Source organism: Carassius gibelio, chromosome A15 (genome assembly GCF_023724105.1).
Source record: "Carassius gibelio isolate Cgi1373 ecotype wild population from Czech Republic chromosome A15, carGib1.2-hapl.c, whole genome shotgun sequence".
Taxonomy (NCBI): domain Eukaryota; kingdom Metazoa; phylum Chordata; class Actinopteri; order Cypriniformes; family Cyprinidae; genus Carassius; species Carassius gibelio.
Genome location: NC_068385.1, coordinates 5,028,024 through 5,043,248, shown reverse-complemented (window position 1 = coordinate 5,043,248; position 15,225 = coordinate 5,028,024). Strand labels below are relative to the sequence as shown.

The following is a 15,225-nucleotide window of genomic DNA, read 5'->3' as shown; positions in this document are numbered from 1 at the left end:
TTTTCAATCAATAAAAAACAGTAAAGGGGAAAGCACAACAAAAATATAAACATATATATTTTTGTAATCAAATTATAATGAAGGTAATATTTTTGTATAAAGATTTGAATAATAATGAAAGCATTACTTTTATTAAAAATAACCTCAACCTCTTCATGTAACCTAATGAGACATGAGACTAATTCAATTCTCAAATTAAACTTAAAAAAAAAAAAAATTCCAATGGTTGTTAACATAATTTTTGGTAGTTCTTATCATGTTTGTACTGTATGTTCAAGGGTGCTTTTATCTAAATTGTTTTCTTTTAATCAGTTATTTGATGCTATAAAAACGGGGGGTGATGTCATGATTGTGATCTTGCAATTGGGTCTGCAGAAGTTTGACACTGCGGCTCCACCTCACAATCACTACTGCGCGGACAAATGTGATTAGTCATATTGAGACCCTGTCCCAAATTGCACACTTCATGTGTAATTGCGGTCTTGAGGACCAGGGGCGGGTCTACGTGGTGGCCAGGGGGGGCACCGGCCCCCCCAGAAATTCGATTGGCCACCCCAGGTGCCCCCCCTATAAGATGTCTTGTGATTGGTTCATTTTATGGCCAATCATTTTATAGACTCTACTGAAGTTCGCGATTCAAAGAAGTGCAGCCGCAGCGTCGGTCGTCAGAGAAACAACTTTATCAAGTGTGGGAAGTCGAGACACCAGTGATGAGAAGTTCTGATCATTTTACCGACTCGAACTTTTGAGTCGCGTTCAGCAAAATGAACGAATCTTTTTCCGATTAATTTCGTTCATTTTACCAAAATGTAGTTACGTGTTACTTCCCCAACACATCTAGTACTTACGCAAACGTTGATCACACTACAAACAATACAAAAATAAAATGCTATAAAGATACAGAAAAGATTAATTAATTCTTTACCTGGGTCTTCAGTCTGTGACTAACTCACCTCTTGTCTGACAAGTCTTCGGGTTCAAATCATTCCTTAATCACATGACAGCCACATACGCTATTTCTGACATTTCTGTCACTGTGTTTTTGTAACTGTTTCTTGAGGATCTGTGGTGTGTTATTATTGTATAAATAAATAAAACCTTGTTATAAATAAAATATTGAATAATTTGTCTTTTTGACTGTCTATCAGTAAATAAATACTAGGCTATATAATAATCCAAGTATTTATAGCCTAGTTAAATTTTTTATCCAATTCTGAGTTTGCTGGTATAATAATTGCTTAAATTGGTCTTATATATGTATAAGATGCTTGCTAAAAAATGACATAATGACATAAATTAAAAGCAAATAACATTTTGAATCCTAAACAAGTAACACTACAGTTCTATAGTCTAATCTGAAGGGTGAACTCAAAAGACATAAATCATACAACAAGGTAATTTTTGGAGATTACAATCCACTGTAAAAAAAAAAAAAAAACCTTCAAAGTGATGTCGCCGTCATAGAGACGACTCGTTCTTCCCTAGTCACATTAAAGATTCGAATCGTTCAAGAACGACACATCACAAAACACCGAACAAAGAGCTGGTAGGTAACCTTTATGTATGGTTTAATATGTTTGTAAGGTTTTCTCAGATCAATATTTTTACACCGTCAGGCTCTGCTCGCGTTGGTCGTGGTTGATTTCAATCGAATGTTCAGTCAAAGTTTAATAAAACACAATAAAAGTAAAATACGCTGCGGGCGCTTTCAAACAATAAACAGTCATGGTGATTTGCATATTTTGTATCAGTTTATTTTGTGACAGTGACCAAATAGCAAGATTGCACCAAATGACAATATGCACAGAATGTTCCATAATAATAATTGTATGGTGACACGTTACTTGTTAATGCATGAGAGTAAGTCAGTTAGATAGTCAGTTAAATTGTCAGGCCTAACTTAGTCATTTACACGTGAAATGACATGGATGCATTCTGTGCATTTCATTCACAATTAGATTTTTTTTTTTTTTTTTTGAGATTGAGAATAACAGACACACATAAGTGTTTCTTTTGAAGGCAAGGAAGAGAGCAGTGCCAAGCCATGAAGTAAAGATATAGGGAGTTTCTTTCAAAAAAAAAAAAAAAATATATATATATATATTCTCAAATGTAACTTAATAGATATATACAGGGATGACAAAAAAACTAAATTAATCAAAAAAAAAGTGGTTTATTACTGCATTTGTTTACAAGTAACTTTATTCAAGTAAAAAAAATTAAATCAATAAAATCAATAGGATTTACGTAATATACTGTAGTATTTAGCTTTTTTTTTTTTTTTGGTCACTGGCGGCCACCCCATTCGGAGGTAGTGCCCCAGCATGGCCCCCCCACTGAAAATGCTCTAGACACGCCCCTGTTGAGGACATAATGGTCGCTGTTTGTGTGTATCTGTAAAGTCTATGAGACCGTAGGGTGTCCCCTTCCTCATTTTAGCTTTTTGCATTCATTTAATTCATTTTCGCAGCCAACTTCTACCTTCTAGTCAAAGTAGCAATATGTCACGAAAGTGTGGACTCAGAGGAAGACTGCAAAGGATTAGGGTGCAATTTGGGACAGGGCCTGAGAATGTTTTGGCTTCACTTTTATAGTGGAAGAAATATATTGCACTTGCGCCCATCTGTTCTGAATATGAGGTGCATTCAGGTGCATTGTTGGCACGCTGCTAGGCAACTGAAAATTATTGTGCCACTAACCAACTAAAGCCTGGCTTAAGTCAATTGTGCAGTGTTATTATTATTATTTTTTTATTTTTACTTAGGCGCATTAGTAATATGGCCTATAGGCGGGTGCACAACATTCCTACACTCTGCTTAATACACACACAGGGACGTGCAGCATCACACAAACGTTCAAAATATTAAAAATTAAAGGATTACAATGTAAGAGGTTATTATTGAGCCCTGTAGATGGTCTGCTCGTGCACTTTCTCCTTTGCTCTTGCAAATTTCACCATGTAAATAGCGAATCCGCCATAGTGCAAAAGGGCAAAAGGCTTTTAAAGGGAGATGAGTCTCTTATTGGATTATTGCACATTATGCTCATCCAATTAGCAGCTACACTCAGGAAATTAAGAAAAAAGAAAAAGCGAGAGAGCAGGTGCTGGTAACACAGGAATGGTGCTCTGGCTGTTGTTAAAGAACTGACTTAAAGAAGGAAATGCAAAAAAAAAAAAAAAAAAAAAAAAAAAAAAAAAAAAAAATTATATATATATATATATATATATATATATATATATATATATATATATATATATATATATATATATAATAATAATAATAATAATAATAACATCATAAACAACATCTCACGAATATGACCGCATTTAGAATAGCTTTACTGTTTCATGTAACACAGGCATATCATCACATCATAGATCTGCCTTTTTTTAAGCATTAACCTTGGCCAACACACACAATTTGCATAGAAAATAATAAATAATAAACTGATTAGACAAGTCTTGCAGGTGAGATTTTCATCGTTTCTAAATATGTACGGCACAGGAAGTGAGACGGTAACAGATGTGAGAAAGTCTGTTTCTGACACGTGAACAGATTCATGTTCTAATATTAACAACAAAACTGTAGGAAGCCCCTGATTAGTAGCTCCGAGGTAGGTCACACGAGACCAAGCAAAATGATTTAGCATTTATTTCAAACGTTTTCAGTGATCATACCCACCCAAAATGGCAAAACTGGACTGACAATATTTTATACGTATATCAATTTTGCAAAATATCATGTTTTCATGTGCCATTAGCTTATCTGGGGAAACATTCTTCACATTAAATGATCTGTTTTGTTGCTTGCATCGAATGTAACTTGTAAAATGTCATGAATAAGGACAGACAAGTTAGTATTAATCTTAATCTTAACTTCAGATAAGTGTGTATTAAGTGACATTGTATCTAATAAGGCATTTGATTCTCATTTGATTCGTTGCTCATGTAAAAGATCATTGTTTTAAAATTTCAATTTCATATTTGCTGCTGTCTTTGCTATTTACTCAGGTAACACGTTTACTCTTATTTTCAGCCTTGTGTTTCTATTTTTTATTATTTTTGATAATTAAATTTATTTTAAATTTATTAATTTAATTATTAATTATTTTCTTATTCAGCTAAAAACCACTAGTTAAAAATGTATACATGAGGCTAAAATCCATACATTTTCCCCTGTATTTCTCAAAATAGTCTCTGCAATATTTGATGATGTTTTAGTGATGTTTTAGCTATTTTTGAAATAAAAATACTATTCTGATGGGTATAATTTTGTAGGTTTAATACATTTTATTTATTTATTTATTTTTATCTGTTATATGTTAAGCATCATGATATTGTTTGAATTTACAAAAATAATTTCACTGAAACTATTATGCTGAAAATTTACTTTCTAATAAAAAAAATCCAGTATTTTCAGTAGTGGTTTCACATCTTTGGAGGCCAGTAATTGCCAAGCAGTCTCAATTATTTTTAAAGACAAAACAAATCAAATTCTAAACAATTTTCATTTGTTTCCATAAGTGCATTCAAAGTGAAAATGTGTCATGTGTCAGCATTCATGCATTGAACAATGTTGTGTGCCAGTTGTGACTAAATGTGCAGTTTCATTATCATTATTAATATGAGCTTGCATGATTGCTGAAACTTGGCTAGAGAAGATTAAATAACTTAAAATATCTTTTGGATGTTTCCTCATCAGTAGAATACATTTGTGTTCTTTGTCACAGGAAAGGCTCACACTCAAAACTGGGTACAGCAGTGGCCAGGTGAAGTGTACAGCACACCCGGTGAAAACATCACCAAACACTGCCAGACTCATGGAGACTTTCAGCAGGCCAAATGTTTAGTACACTGGTACATCAAGAACAGATGTGGGACATACACAGACACAGCATTGGCGATCAGTTGTGAGATGTTAATATGTACTATTATATTATAAACATTATGATTATCGTTATAATAAAAATGATAAAAGCCACTCACCACATGGGGGAGCTGCTGACCTTTGGCCACAGCTGTTGCATCTCCAGGGCCTTGAGAGATAAGCCTTGAGAGAGAGAGAGAGAGAGAGAGAGAGAGAGAGAGAGGGAGAGAGAGAGGTTTAAGTCATATGACAAGGGAGGAGGGGTGTGCTAACTATCAAAACATTTTCTCATTCGACTAAAATGAGCTTTCGAAAACATTGCCGAGAACTTTTTACCTGACGCTTTTATCGCCTCACGACACCTTCAATGCTTGAGAGAAAGAGTCTTTAAAGTACTTGACAAAATGATTGAATCTTGTGATGAATCACATGTAGAAAGTAAAGGTCAAAACCATCTGGACAGTAATGGACCCTCTGGGAAGTTGAAGGGAGTACAGTGCAGCGTCTGTCGGTCCGTCGCACCTGTGATCTCACCTGAGTCCGCCTGCGCGAGCATGTCGCTTCCAGGCGTGATGGACGCAGAGGGGCGAGTGGACGAATCCAGGCTCAGGATGCATATTTTTAAAAACGGTAATACTCACAGAGCCGGTATCATGGCATAATCTGGCCATTGGAAATGAATGACTATTAAACATGACCACCAGCCTCATGATTTGATAGTACTATTTCATCTAATCTAACATGTACATTTGAATCACAATGTATAAATTATGAAGAAAAAAAAAAAAAAAAAAAAAAAAAAAAAAAAAATATATATATATATATATATATATATATATATATATATATATATATATATATATATATATATATATATATATAATTATTATTATTATTATTATTGATAAACGTATAAATTCTAAATAAAAAAAAAGATATGATTTTCTTTCTTTTTTTTGGCAAACTTTGTTAAATGGCTTAAATCTTAAATTAAATATGTCTTAATGAAAATGTAAAAATGCAGAAGGGCTTGTGTGAGCGTTATGTTTAGAGGTAGAAAATAAAAAAAAAATATGATACAATACAATAACTAGGTCAAAATAAAAACAACAGATTTCCATGAAAGTCTTTACTATTGTAAACAAACAAATGTGTGCATTTTCTGATACTGTTATCTCTAGCAATCAAGTTCAATTGCATATTATTGTATTCAAAGGGAAGTAATTAACATATATAACAGCTGGATGACTGGCTTGCTCTTGTCAAGTGACAGTCAAGTGATTTGCTTTCCTACACACAGATGAAGAATGGCTTTTTAGTGGGGATCTCGCGAGACCAGTCGGAACGTGACGATATCCTCGCAAAACAATTTGCAGTTTACATTAGAGCTGCACAATTAATCGTGCAAAGATTGCAATCTCAATTCAAACACACACAATCTTATTCCTGAAAGACAAAGATGCAACTGTCTATTACAACTATTTCAGATCGTGAGTGTCAGTGGAGCGTGAGAAGCAAGTTTTGTCGCCAGCCTTGAACTGAATTGAGACACTTACTCCCTCATTTATTTTTTATTTATTTATTTTTTACATTTTGTTCCGTGATCTCCACTTATATAGATATATAGCTTAATAGAAGTTTAATTTCATAAAGCACAAGTTGATTTTAAAATGCTCCTACATTTTTGCATTTTGTTTATCAGTTGAATAAAATAATTCAACTAATAATCAAATAATTCATCATTGAGGATTTCTTAAAAAAAAAAAAAAAAATCTTGTCTTGTCTCGTTCTCATGAATCCAGTCTCGTGTCTCGTCTCGTGGGATAAGTGTCTCTCATTATACCCCTACTTTTTAGTAATCATGAGAGCTATAGAATCTGCTGTGTAGAATGATATGATTCCTGCTAACAGGATTAGTCATACTTTAGATGTGACAACAGACAGTAGGGTTGCTAGCTGAATTCAGTGCTCTTATAGAGTTAAACAAGTCTACTGTACAGTAGGCCTAAAATGTACGATAAAGAAACAAACTCATGTATAGGTGGCCTCAGGATGTACAGTAGGTGAGTTTGTTTCTTTATCGGTACAGAGAAATTTAGCATTACATCACTTGCTCACTGATGGATCCTCTAATGGGTGCCGTCAGAATGAGAGTCCAAACAGCAGTGCTTGATCTTTGTATGTTTCTCTCCTGATTCAGACAAGATGACGTTTTTACTAGAGATTTCAGAAAGAGGGCTTGTATTTTGGCTGGAAGCAATGATTTGAAGATAAAAACATCTTAATGATGGATTTGTTTCTTAAAAACATGAAGATTTTCACTTCATGTGACGTTAATTGATGGAAAGGAGTCGTGTGGGTAACTTGTGATGATCCTGACGGCACCCATTCACTGTGATATAATGCTAAATTTCTCCAAGTCTGTTCTGATAAAGAAACAAACTTGTCTACATCTTGGATGGGTTGAGCTTGAGTCATTTTAAATTTTCGTGTTTTTTTATTTTTTATTTTTATGAATATAATTTCAATGGTTAAAAATTTGGCTGTTTCAATTAATCTTGTTTAATCAGCTTTTTTTTTTTTTTGAGTAAGTGATGTGATTTGTCTTGATGGCCTTGTAGTAATCTATTCAGTAAAGTAACTCAGATCTGCACCTATTAACATTCATAAGATCTAGTCACATTTAAAGCTTAATATTCACACTCTAATCTTACAACAAAAGCAAGTGGCACAAGAGTGTGATGCAAATGTGACCACATCACCAATTTTTTTTTAATGTATACAACATGATTAAAAAAGTCGGACCAGCTTTCCAACAGGCAGGCCTTCAGCAAACGTGCTTCAGTATATCTTCTGCTGTGTGTGTGAAGGCCTCTCATTTACAAAACACATTCCTCTTATTCGATGACATCAGAATTTCCTGAACATATTACATAAACAGCTCTGTAAGAAGGATAAAGCTGATCTAGAAGGGGATTAGAAGTTATTTTGCTCTGTGTGTGGACCCTCAAACTCTCTCTTGGCCGACTGTGCCAGCTCATTGTGTAATGCTGAATTGCTAATGCGATGCGGATGCTGAAGTTAACCGTGTAACCCAGATCTTTAAAGTGATGCAATTAAAAGTTGGTATCTTAAAAGTGATGATGCACTGTTTGTTTAGTCAGTACTTTTGTTTGAACTGTGTATTCGTTTAATACTAATCTATTGGCTTTCCAATCAGTTGCATTTATGAACACTGACAATATCAGCTGACAATTCTTTTTAAGCAAGTTATCCGTTTGCAACTTTAAATGGATATGCCATTGAGGGAGTTAAAAAAAAAAAAAAAAAAAAAAAAAAATATATATATATATATATATATATATATATATATAGACTTAATTTTAAATGGATATGCAATTGAGGGAGTTAAAAAAAAAATATATATATATATATATATATATATATATATATATAAAATAATATATATAGTATAATTTATTTTAATTTCTGTAAAATTAAGTCTGTAAAAAAATCTGCTCTCAAAAATAGTCTGTATACTCGTCAATTCAAAGGAACTGTAATCAATAATTTTCACATGTCCGAGGTTCTCAGGAGAAGTTGTCAGAATTAGGTAAACTTCTATAGTAGTTAGTGAAAACTACATCAAATATAATTGCGTTTGCATTTGTTCCAATAGCAAAAGGAAGAAAAAATCCACAATACTGTGTCTCTGTCTTATGTTGGTCAGAAATGAGAACGATGTCAAACTTACAGTCACTCCCTCAGCCAATGTGCAGCAGTGTTAACCAGTTTTCTGTAAGCTATAAAGTTTAGTTATAAAATAAAAAACTAGGTTTATGATGTTTATTATAACTGTAACGTGTCATCACAGTCTGTGAAAAGGGTCCATTGTGAAACAGCGCATTTCCCAAGACATAGTTCACAGTATATCATCTTCAGCTGAAGTTGATTTGTGTCCTGTTTGTGTGATTCAGGTGGCGTGGCGCCCGATGAACGTGGTCTGGTTTGGCGTTTTCTGTTTGGCATGTACCCCTGCAGCTCTACGGCTCTGGAGCGCCCCCTGCTGCTGGAGCAGATGGCGGTGCGCTATCAGGTCATGAAGAGGAAGTGGCAACAGCTGCTTCCTGGAGCCGTTCATCTGCGTCTTAATGGCACTGATGGTAAATTATATTTTCGAGCAGAACAAACACTTTTAATATGATATAGTTTGCCCTTATCAACTCGATATAATTCGATGTTGATAGTGAAAACCTCTGGTATATACATAACTGACATAACTGATGATGAACTAATAATACATCAAATCCTTTGTTCTCTCTATTTCTTCCTGTTTTTCCTTTTTTTTTTCAGCTGAACTGCTGACAGCAGTGAAGTATTTTGAGCAGAGGCAGGACAGAGAGCAGAATAACCAGCAGTTTGAGTCTGAAGAGGCTGGAGAGAAGATGTCCTTCTTGCAACTGCAGGCTCAGGTAAAAGTCCCTGCTTAAAATGATAGTTCAGCCAAAAATGCAAATTCTGTCATCATTTACTCCCCCTCGTGTTGTTCCAAACGTGTATGACTATCTGTCTTCTGTGCAACACCAAAGAAGATATTGAAGAATGTTGGTAACCAAACAGTTTTGTTTTCCATTGACTTCCATAGTATGAACCAAAAAAAAAATACTATAAAAGTCAATGAGGACCAAAATTGTTTGGCAGAATATCTTGTTATGTGTTCCACTGAAGAAAGAAACACATACAGTTATGAAATTACATGACGTTGGTCAGAGGAACTAAAAAATAAAAGGACTTTTGATTACTTTGTATTTTTTTACAAAGAGTTATTACAAAGAGAAAAATTCACAATAAGACCAAGAAAGCGTAATAAGAAGTTGGATCCATGTTGATTTCATGCTGACTTTAATTTGCAGGTGTTATTTAAACGGGTAACCTTTGACCTGGAAGAGCTTCAGGAGGCCGTACGCATCATTGACAAAGATGTTCCCCGAACAGACCGAGATCTTCCATACTTCCGGTGAGAACTTGTTTCATTTGTGCAGTTTAATAAAGAAAATCCTAGTCATGGAAATAGTGGAAAAGCACTTATGATCACAATCCTTTTAGAACTTCAAAAAAAAAAATCTATTTTTTAAAGTTGTATATTGACAAATGGTAAAAGGCAAGATGGTGACAAAAATATATTTATATTTAAATATAAATATATATATTTTGTTGGCTCTTTTTGTTAACATATTGTTATGACTTTTTATCAGGCTCATTATCCACCCTGCAGTCCTCATTCATGACTGTTTGATTTATTTCCTTTCAGGAAAGATTTCCTTGTTCCTGGTTCAGATTTCCGTGTTTAATTATTAATCTCTATGGCTACATAAATCATTTCTATAGTTATCTACAACCCATTTTGTTTTCTTTCAAATTTTATTTTGTCAAAAAGCAGAGATCCTCAGTATTCTTCATTTCTGCTGAAGAAAGTAGACAGTCAATTGGTTCTCATGTTTGTTTAAACAAACCACAGTTGCCTAATTTTTTGCATCAGTAATGTGAGTTGCCAGCTCAAAGTAAACATGTCATTGCCACACCAATTTATCAGTCAACCTTGGAGCTCGACGTAAATAACACGCAGGAGTCTGTCTCATCATTTTACTGTGGTTAAACAGTAACTCGATTTGAGTACGGTCAGCTCGGCTCGCTTTGAAAGTATACTTCAGTGTCCAAGTACATAGAGAATCCACAGAAAGAGCAGAAAAGTATAATTATATAAACCGCAATTATAGGCATGCAGAATACAGAATACATATGCATAAAACATAAAGACGTTTAAAAGTGTAAATGATGTTGTAGAAGGAATATGGTATTAAAAAAAAAAAAAAAAAAACTAATGATAATCATATAAACTAATATAACATTAGCCTGTTTTGCTGCAGCAACATCAAACACAAACTTTCTACATACCAGTCATATTTTTCCTGATAACAATAGACTCAATTTTAAAATACCAGCAGACATAAAATGATAAAGATTAATTTAATTTAGTTGTAGTGTTTTAACAGAGTAAAAGCAGATTTGATTCAGAAATCAGTCCTTTGAAGAATACAGTATTGCCTGGAGAAAGACTTTCTAATCATTGTGTTTCCTCACAGGAATGAAGGTTTGGGTAACCTGCTTGTCTTGAGAGATATCCTAATCACATATGCTGCTTTTCACCCAGGTATGTGGTTTTAAATACACTTTTTGGTCTATATATATACACACACACACACACGTATATATATTCATATTTTAATTGAGCAAAGAGACATTTTACAATTAACAATAAAGATAAATGCTGTTATTGATTATTATGATATTGTTATTGTAAACATTATTGATCATAATAATAAGAAATGTTTCTTGAGCAGCATATTAGAATGATTTCTGAAGGATCAAATGACGCTGAACACTAAAGTAATGGCTGCTGAAAATTATGCTTTACCATCCCAAGAATAAATGAAAATGTACAATATAGAAAAATATATATTTTTAATTATAATATTTTTTTCATAATATTGATGTTTACTGTATTTTTTTTTAGCAAATAAAGGCAGACATATTATAAAATCTTGCTGACCTCTAACTTTTTAACTGTATTGTTTATTTGAACTCTTTTATTTTAAAGTTTATGATTTTTGGGCGACATCTAGTGGTTAAACTCTGTGTTTGCAAATACTCAGGCCTAAAATTAAAGTTACCCCAATGTCAAAACCCATAAAAGCTTTGTTCGCTTTCAGAACACAATTTAATATATTTTGGATGAAAACCAGGAAGATTGTGACATCTCATAGACTCATAGACTGCCAAATAAAATACACTGTCAAAATTTCATTTTGGTGTGGAGTAACCTTGTAATCATCAGATTCTTTCTCTGGTCTCTGCAGAAGTAAGTTACGCTCAGGGTATGAATGATCTGTGCAGTCGCTTTCTGGAGGTGCTGCACTCAGAAGTGGACACTTACTGGAGCTTCTCCTGCTACATGGAGAAGTTTTCCAAAGATTTCTGTGCTGATGGACTGTATCGCAAAATGGGTGAGTTTCCTTTGCGTTTCCAAACCATTTAGATCTGTTATTAGCAGTAATAATTGTACAATTTCTAACTGGATCTATTAGTAACGATGTCCAAATGCTGTGTTTGTTGTGGCGTTTATCAGAGTTGGAAGCTGCTTTACTAAAAGAGCTTGATCCTCAACTATACTCCCATCTTGTCACAGACAACATGGAAAAAATCACTTTTTGTCACAGGTGGGTTTCATTTTTCTTTTTCTTTTCTCTTCTCTTCTCTTTCTGTCACTTGATAAGTCTTTCTCTTGTCTTCCATTCAGGTGGCTTCTGTTGGGTTTCCAGCGGGAGTTTGAGCACAGCGATGCTCTGCGTCTGTTCGAGATTTTCAGCTGTGATCATCTGGAGCTCATCTCGCAGCAGGTGGATCGGGCTCGATATCAGGAGAGACTGGCACGCAAATACAGCCTGGGTAAAAGTTCTTTCAAATAGCTTTTTAAGAAACCTGAAGGTTTAATGCCTTTCAAACGCTGTTTATCAAGCCCAAATGGTGAAACATAAAGACTAATATATTTGAAATGATTTTGATTTATGACTGTGATCTCCAGAGGATGAACCTGTGAAGGAGCTCCAAGCCGTTAACAGAGATTTCACTTTTGAACTCTTCATGTGTGCCACCATCTTGCTGGAAAACCGAGAAGCTTTACTCAGCTGCAGGAACGATGCTCAGCTCATACAGTTTACCAGCAGGTGTGTGTGTGTGTGTGTGTGTGTGTGTGTGTGGTGGAGAATATTTAGTAGATTGGGATGGTTCATTGTAATGTAAAAACTTGAGCCATAATAATTTCAGTACTTGAAATAAACATGGACTGAAATAAAATATTGAAAATTATTGCTGGTTGCTAAGGCAATATTTCTTATTTTGTTACATGCTAAAACTTAAAAACTTTAAGTTTTTCTAAATAATAAAAAATAAAATAAATAAAAATGACAAACGCAACAAAATTACTAAAACATCTAGAATTAAAATGAAAACAGAAAATATACAAATGAATTCTAAAGTCTCATGGTTGTGGTTTAGAATTTATTCCCAGACCTTATATTTGTTGTTGTCTTGATATTTTATACTGTTTGTAGTAGTATGGACAAAGCATTATTATTATTTTATTTTTTTTATATATATAATGCAATGCCTTAAATGTCTAAATAATGCAAATTGGTTTGGGGCTACTATATAATACACTGTTTTCATTCATGGAGTACAATCATCTAATCATGCTGTCCATGGTCAGTCTGCAGGGCAAGCTGGACCTGAACAGCACCCTGAAAAAAACTGAAGAACATTTTTACAACTACTGCAAACGCTCAGCCTGGGACTATCTGAGAGGCCGCTGTCGCATGCGCAAGAGCAAAGAGGACCACTTTTTATATCAACTACGTAACCTTTTCTCCTGAGACCAAAAGGCCTTAAGTGGAATTTTCAAGAAAAGAGCTTTGTTGACAGAAACTCCTGGAAAAAAATGTGATTTTATGTCCCAGTGGGACTTTCATTTTATTCTAAAGAATGATGCTGTTTTTAACCAGGGTTTTGTGGGAACCAGATGGACTTCTTCCATACAGTTCCTACAGTATTTGATCTTAATTTCCAAGGCTTTTATTATGGTGCCAGAATTTATGTGAGAACAGCTCAAAATACTAATTTATTCACTCTAAGATCATCACATAAGTATTGTATATCACTTTTACCCTGATCATGCTTGAACAGATATTTAATAGTACTGAAGACTTGATTAAAGCAATATTTCAGCCAAAAATGGAAACTTGCTGAAAATGTACTCACCCTCAGGCCATCTGAGTTTTAGATGAGTTTGTTTCTTCATCAGAACAGATGTGGAGGAATTTAGCATCACATCACTTGTTCAGCAATGGATGCTCTGCAGTGAATGGGTGCCGTGAGAATGAGAGTCCAAACAGCTGATAAATACATCACAATAATCCACAAGTAATCCACACTACATGTAAAGTGAAAAAAATACCTGTTTATAAGAAACAAAGCCTTCTTTGATGCATTTTAACTTTAAATCATTAGAAAGTGATACTAAATTTCTTAAAATCTGTTCCCACAAAGAAACTAACATTTTGGATGGTCTGAGGATGGGTACATTTTCAGCAAATATTCATCATTAGGTGAACTATTCCTTTAAGCCTACTGACTGCGGAGATGCATTGCATGTTAAGGTGCAGCGTGTAATGTCAAAATTCACTTTGTTTAAACAGGATTTTTACAGCTGTATGAAACAGAAAGAAGAAATCCCTATTGGTGATCTAAGCAAGATCTGACTTGAGTATAATCCAGTCTCAGAAACATCCTGTGTCTGCATAGTAATCACATTAGAGCACAATATAATTGAAACATAGTCTCAGTTCTGAGAAGCTCTGGAAGACCCTCAGTGGTGTTGTCTTACTAATTGAACCGTGCTTAAGTATGTACTGATCACTAATAGTACTCCGAGACCACACTGCATTATTTATTATGAAAGAGGCATATGAGTAGGGAATATTGCACATTTGGTTATTATTTGTCAGAAGCTGACATGATTAGTGAGGGAATGCAGTTGAAGTTGTTTTCTAGGAATATGAAATCACTTACCAACACAGTTTTGGGGAATGGGTACTGTAATTTTGATGCTGTTCACTGAAATTTTGCACATGTTCATTGTGTTTTAATTAATGTAGCAATAATGAAAAGACACTGTGCAATGTCAACCTGAATTAATGAATTTATCTGCACATTTTAAATGAGTTGTTCATGTCATTGATGAACTCTCTCTCTCTCTGTGTGTGTGTGTTTGTGTGTGTGTTTGTGTGTGTGAGAGAGAGAGAGAAACTGATTTCTTTTTTTAAGAGTACTGTGACATTTAAACTTGTCAGTTTCTAGTGAGTCACTTCATAAAGAATAGACTCATGCATGCTAGCCTAATCTACTGCTATAGAGACTGCTATATTAAATGTTTTGTGAAATAAAGTATGGTGATTTGAATAGGTATATATGACTTTTTTTTTTTTTATCTAAAATACTTTTACTGTTGAAGCTGATCATCATCTATGATTCATGGCTCTTTCCTCTAATTACATACAGTGACTGACATCCTTTGGGCCTTTCCATAAGCATGATGGGAAGACAAGTAGATAGTCTTATTCCATTTCTTTGTTACAGCATTTGTCAGGTTTAGGGTTGATCCTGTTACCCAAGTTATTGAAAATATTGAAAACTATTAAAGAAATATTCATTTAATGCAAAATATAAGACATGTTTTATATAT

General features: G+C 34.1%; 1 protein-coding gene across 1 annotated transcript; it reads left to right on the top strand.

The window, feature by feature from the left end:
• Nucleotides 1-5,121: 5,121 nt before the first annotated feature.
• Nucleotides 5,122-14,942, top strand: LOC128029511 (TBC1 domain family member 15-like). Its single transcript, XM_052617325.1, has 10 exons — nucleotides 5,122-5,498; nucleotides 8,846-9,031; nucleotides 9,222-9,340; nucleotides 9,782-9,885; nucleotides 11,012-11,079; nucleotides 11,786-11,932; nucleotides 12,055-12,145; nucleotides 12,226-12,374; nucleotides 12,511-12,652; nucleotides 13,195-14,942. The coding sequence occupies exons 1-10, from the start codon at nucleotides 5,273-5,275 to the stop codon at nucleotides 13,355-13,357; spliced, it is 1,395 nt and encodes a 464-aa protein (XP_052473285.1). The 5' UTR covers nucleotides 5,122-5,272; the 3' UTR covers nucleotides 13,358-14,942.
• Nucleotides 14,943-15,225: the final 283 nt, after the last annotated feature.